This window comes from Trichoplusia ni, chromosome 15 (genome assembly GCF_003590095.1).
Source record: "Trichoplusia ni isolate ovarian cell line Hi5 chromosome 15, tn1, whole genome shotgun sequence".
NCBI lineage: Eukaryota > Metazoa > Arthropoda > Insecta > Lepidoptera > Noctuidae > Trichoplusia > Trichoplusia ni.
Genome location: NC_039492.1, coordinates 10783707 through 10789706, shown reverse-complemented (window position 1 = coordinate 10789706; position 6000 = coordinate 10783707). Strand labels below are relative to the sequence as shown.

At 34.7% G+C, this 6000-nt stretch overlaps 1 protein-coding gene across 4 annotated transcripts in view; it reads left to right on the top strand.

The window, feature by feature from the left end:
• The first annotated feature begins 1142 nt into the window (after positions 1-1142).
• The window catches only part of LOC113501436 (V-type proton ATPase 116 kDa subunit a-like), a 25829-nt gene continuing 20971 nt past the window's right edge, over positions 1143-6000 (top strand). For 2 of the 4 annotated variants that reach the window (XM_026882570.1, XM_026882569.1), the window contains exons 1-3: positions 1143-1421; positions 5443-5622; positions 5865-5993. In XM_026882570.1, coding sequence (XP_026738371.1) covers positions 1305-1421; positions 5443-5622; positions 5865-5993 — 426 coding nt within the window. In that variant the 5' untranslated portion in view covers positions 1143-1304. The remainder of the gene's footprint in view (positions 1422-5442; positions 5623-5864; positions 5994-6000) is intronic. The other 2 variants (XM_026882567.1, XM_026882568.1) reach the window with 1 other exon arrangement.

Sequence of the window (6000 nt, the reverse complement as noted above, 5' to 3'; positions counted from 1 at the left end):
ACCTTTGAAAAGGCAAATTTGTTGAAGAATTGAAAATACCAATGTAAACAATCGGCTTTTTTAACATTGGTCGTGCCGTTTGAACAAAAAGAGAGCCTCTACCTGAACATACTGGCTCACTTAAGCCTTTATAAGATTTGCATATGTGTTAAAAAATAAAAAAAAAGTGACAGCAGTGCGAGGATTCTGCTGCTGCAGCCAGCTGCACTATGTCACAATTAATAATTCTTTTTTTTTTATTGATAGGGAATAGATATTGTAGAATATATTCAATATAAAGCCATTATTTTCAATTCACTAGCATAATATAAAACACTTAGACAAACAATAATTCAACATATACATTTTTAAATAAATTAAACTAAACTAATATTTACGTTTTTAAAACTATATCAATATAAAAGAAAAATATACATTATTTACAAAGCGTCAAAAAAGACATCCTCATCCCTGCCAAAGTCGAGAAACGTGCCCAGAAGGCTGGCTGCATTGCCACGTTGTATCGCAATGCTAATTCTTTGGGCAAAATATAGACCAGAATTCTGATCAAGTGTAGAGTCGACCAAACGCTTTGCGAGTTTTTTATAAAGAACTCGTGCACCTGGTCCTTATGTCCCGAACGTTTCGACCCCAAACGGCTCAAAGATATAATATGTAACTAGTTTTAGGGCTTCCGCGGCTCCAGCAGCAGCGCCCGGCGAGACCGCTGAACTTAGAACATGGGATGGCGCAAGGGTGTCGACGCATGTCGCGTCCCACACCAAAGGCCGACCCAATTTCCAAGGAAGCAATGACATTCCGTCAGGTCTCTTACCATTGCGATCGTTGCGTACCAAACCCATAGAGTATAGTAAGTATATATAGACCAAACCATTGGGTTCTAAAACGGCAGGTACACCAGCAGTGACAAGAGCACGACGAATGATGTCATTAATATTTGCATGACGCGGTATACGCCCCGCGCTCCTGCCGCATTAATAATTCTTAAAATCCGCATGCATGTAATCTTATCTTAAAATACACATGCATGTAAGTAAAATAGCAAAAAATTGTTTTCGCTTATATATATCCGCTGCGCGTGGGTAAAATAATTTGTAGCACGGTAACCCTGACAGAAGTCCGCGTTGCGCCACTGGCGATGACTAATTCGCAACTTCGCTTGAAAGTTATTCATATCGATTGATTTGTCGTCACTAGTAATTCGGTTTCGTCGCTGCCAAAGTCTGCTCGCAGACTGCGACGGAGCCTTTTTCTTTAGAAAATAATTATTTTTATTTAGTGGTGTGTTGTACAAACCGTGAAAGATGGGGTCGTTGTTTAGGAGTGAAGAAATGACATTATGTCAACTTTTCCTACAGAGCGAAGCCGCGTATGCATGCGTGTCTGAACTCGGGGAGTTGGGACTTGTACAGTTCCGTGATGTGAGTAATACAGCCATGTGGATCATGTTAAACGCCCCTTCATTATCTAAGTGTCATGGACCTAGTGTATCTCCTACCAGACCATACCTAGGGTTCCTATTATTATATTAGAAAATCTGTGACCTCGTTTCGTTTATGATTTGCTTTCATGCCCTGATTACATGATATACAAAGGCCTAGACGATTTACGATGTCAGTTATATTATACTTGTTATGAGTAATATTAATTTATGAAGTCTAATCTAAGAATTAGATGAGTATTTGAAGGTATAGAGTATGTCTATTTGTATAACATACCTAAACAAAGCTTCTAGGTACCTACATGTTCCATTGGAATATTTTATTCAGATAATGTTTTATCAAAACAATACAACATGTCAATTCTGTGTAAAATGATGTGTTCTTTTTGCTGTTCATTCAATGCTCTTCTTGTAATGGTTTACAATAGATTTGTTAAAAATAATGGATTTTGAAATGAAACTACTTTTACGGATTTTATCGCGGTTTAATGTTAGATTTTGTTCAATTAGCTTATTATATAACCCAATGAATCCCATTTGATTAATATTGATGGCTGTTGGTTGAAAAACCCAAGTTAAATTGTTAATTAATACAGTACCATCTATACCATTCTTAACATTTATGTTTTTGTGAGACGGCAATCATTTTCTCATTAGATCTTTTTTTTTCTTTGTGAGATTCAAGATATTCAATCTACAACATAGTTATGGTCTTCAATCAGTTGGATTGAAAATTCCATTTATATTATTATTTTTGGTGACTTCATTCTGAAGCTCCTTTTATCAGTTGGATCTGTGATTTAAGAAAAAATCAGTCGAACAAATAGCAGACCAAAATAGCTTGGGCAGGGTAGACCCAAAATCGATATTTGTTCATAAACTAACCATAGACATTTATTTGTCTATAGTGGGCACCAAATCATGTGATTGATTAAAAAAGTGTGATTGGTATTAGGTACTCTGATGGATGATGTTAATTACTTTACAATCTCTGATAATGTATTTTATTGACTGTGATAAAGGCATGATGTAGTATCAAAATGTACTAAACCTACCTTATCATTTATTTTTTAAATTGTAGAATTTTCCTAATTGATAGCATAAAGTATAAAATGGTTAGTTAGATTGAGAGATCAATAAACAAGGCTATTTTAAACAAACCTAAATAAATGACCAAAATAAATGTATACCAAAACTCTAAAAAGGAGTATAATACATCAGTCAAAAACAATCCATTAATTTCATTCATTGACAAACATTCCCTTCATCGTTTTGCTATAGGTTAATCTTTACAGTAATAATGTTCATTAAAAACATTGCTATTTAATAATGTACACTTAAAATGTAAGAAATACAAAACATAGCAGATAAGATCTATATTATTGTACTTAATAAAAAAAGGACTAAATACACTTTTAACAAAACAGTTTATTCATCTAGTTCAATTATTGATGGTTAAAAAATAAAAACTAATGAAATGGTAACCTTGAATCTGTTGCTATGCCCTCAGACTAGAATCAATTACTATTGGTTAATAGATTCATTTATTAAATAGACTTGTTCTATGTTCATGTCCATGCTTGTGCATAAACAATGGTAATGAAAAATAATAATTAAAAAACATTTGTTTATTGATGGTTTTATGTAAAATGGAAACTGACTCATAATACATTTTATTTATTGTAGTAAATTTCCTTCTAACTTGCATTAAAAAAAATAATGATAAGCCAAAATAATTATGGCCACAGAAAAACATGTTTCATGAACAAAAAAAAATTAAGTACACTGCAATCTATGTAATATTATAATATAATTCTGAGAAACTTCTGTACATTGTATTCCAAATATAGAAATCCTAGAGTATCATAAAAGTGAGTTAGTTTACTCACTGATTACTTGATACTATTTTTGCATCTATCTTTCACTTATAAACACAATAGCTTATTATATTGACACAAGAGTCGTGTAATTAGTTGCAGGTTGCCATGTCAATCCCAAAAGTGTAGGCAGATTAACGCGTCTCATTAGTTTTGGAATGAAACTTACAATGTTATTATTGAAATACTTAGTTCAACAATTAAAGGAAAATAATTTTCCTTCTACTGGCACTCATGTATGCAGCAAAGCGTTTGCGCGTGCGTCCTTTCACCGAATCAATATTGTGTTGGCGCATCGCGACTTCGCAAGTAATTGCACCCCCGTCTCGTAGCCTTCGCATTGTCCAGACAACGCGAAAATATTATTACCTAGTACACGAATGCCCCTTAAAACCTCGAAAGAGTCAATTTTACGCTTTGTTAATCTCGTGAGCGTATTGTGCCAACATGTCATTCCACATATGAAAAATTCATCGTCACATACATAGTTGATGTAAAGTATTTCATTTCCCATAAAATAAGTTTCAGTCAGATAGAATTTTATAGTAAAATAAAATATGCTGGCAATCAGTACCGGGTCGAAATTTTAATTAAATTTGTTATTGCCACGGTTGAGTGACTGTAACCGTCAGGTACATCAAACTTATAAATTAAACAATCAATATTATTTTTGTGATGCTCAACCGTCAAATGAAAAATATTTCTATTTTGACTTTTGAGTAACAAGCAAGCATCCTTCACGTGAATGTACATAAATTAAATCAAATTAAACAAAATAGATAAGGAACGTACATTTTCTATTGAACAATTGTTAGTCACATCGCATACCACACATTTACGAACTAATCTGCATCTCACTAAACAACTGTATGTTCAAAATAATATGGTATTGTTTCTCAGTAAGACCGGTTGACCTCCAAACAGGAAGATCGCATACGGCAACAAAAGTACAAAACCATTCATTTGTCTCCTTTGTTCTTCTTGTGTTGTCAGTGAAATGCATTTACAATGAGGATCACCTGACCGCCGTCTAATAACTATTTGATTTGCTCTCGTATCTATGCGACATATTCTATTATTGTACTAAGCGGCAACTAGTGCGGTATTAATTTTCGTGTCAGATCTTTTGAATAATTATAATGTATTCCGTCACCGTCACCTAGTCTGTGACGCCTTCGTATATTGTTTAGAATTGTTATCGTTTATCGTCGTTTAATTACTACCGTCAAATATTGTAACCTAATGACTTTACCTTTCTTGACTTCATTCATCAAATAAAGAGAAAATGTTGATTACTCATACATAATCTTTTAAAGTAATAAGTAAGCTCTCGTTAAGTAGTAGGTATACTGTAACTGAGTACCAACATTGCGAAAAGTTCATTGTAGATATGTAGTTTAAAGTAGTTGAAACCAGAAATAAACATTATTTTTACAACGATAATTTAGACAAGACTATTGACTCTATCAAATCGTCGCTTTAGACTTCGAGCCTCGTGACATTCCTTAGTCGTATAAATAACACTAGAAGCAAAAACGCCACCATATTCTTGAGTATTATAGAGGTTATAGTTACACGTTATCTAATGAAATACAATATTCAATTGATTGTCAATTTGCCCGTATGGAACGATAATAATGCGTTATATTGTGGCCTAGGGAAATAAAATGTACAATTCCAACCGACGTGTCGGGTTCGCTTTCAATTGAAAGAAACTGAATGCTATCGATTGATCTATCTCATGTCATCTATGTTATATTCTCATTCATCCTTCGGGGGGAGACCCGTTCCATCTAAATATATGTTTTCTTGCTATGTTGTTTTGTTGTAGTCCTTTGATAAATATATAATAGACAAACAATTGTTCTGCTCTCGATACCTACTCTTTTGGGGGCATACCCGATGAAACGACATGTTCATAAGCCTAAGTATGACACATTAAAGTTCTCTGCTACGTATGTATCGTAGGCAGATAGAAATATTCAGAGGCTTCCTAACAGCCAAATTATGTGAAATAAATATTCAATGGTATAAAAATAATTCTAAAATATCCTATACGGACCTTATTAAAATATTAATACCAGATATAATCGAACAAAGATTATAAAAAAATTCTTTCCACAGCTTAACCCCGACGTAAATGCCTTCCAACGCAAGTTTGTCAATGAGGTCCGTCGGTGTGACGAGATGGAGCGCAAGCTCCGGTACCTGGAGAAGGAGATCCGTCGCGACGGGATCCCCATGCTGGAGATCCCCGGCGAGTGCCCCGAGGCCCCACAGCCTAGGGAGATGATCGATCTCGAGGTGAGACAACTTCAGCCACTACTTTTTATACAAGGAAGTAATATTAAAGACTCCTTTAACTCCAATGGAATTTTGCCGTTGTGAAAGCCAAAGACCGTTATGATGTCGTTCTTGTTTTCGCAATGCCAACACGACTTGTCCCCCTTCGAAGTATGATTGATATTACAAGTATCCTTCATGTAATACTAAGCTAGATCTATTTTATCTTGTATTATTTACGAGTTCTGATTGTATTGTCGTAGGCTACCTTCGAGAAGCTGGAGAACGAACTCCGCGAAGTGAACCAGAACGCCGAAGCCTTGAAGAGGAACTACCTCGAGCTCACAGAACTCAAACATATCCTAAGGAAAACACAAGTTTTCTTCGACGAGGTAAGTT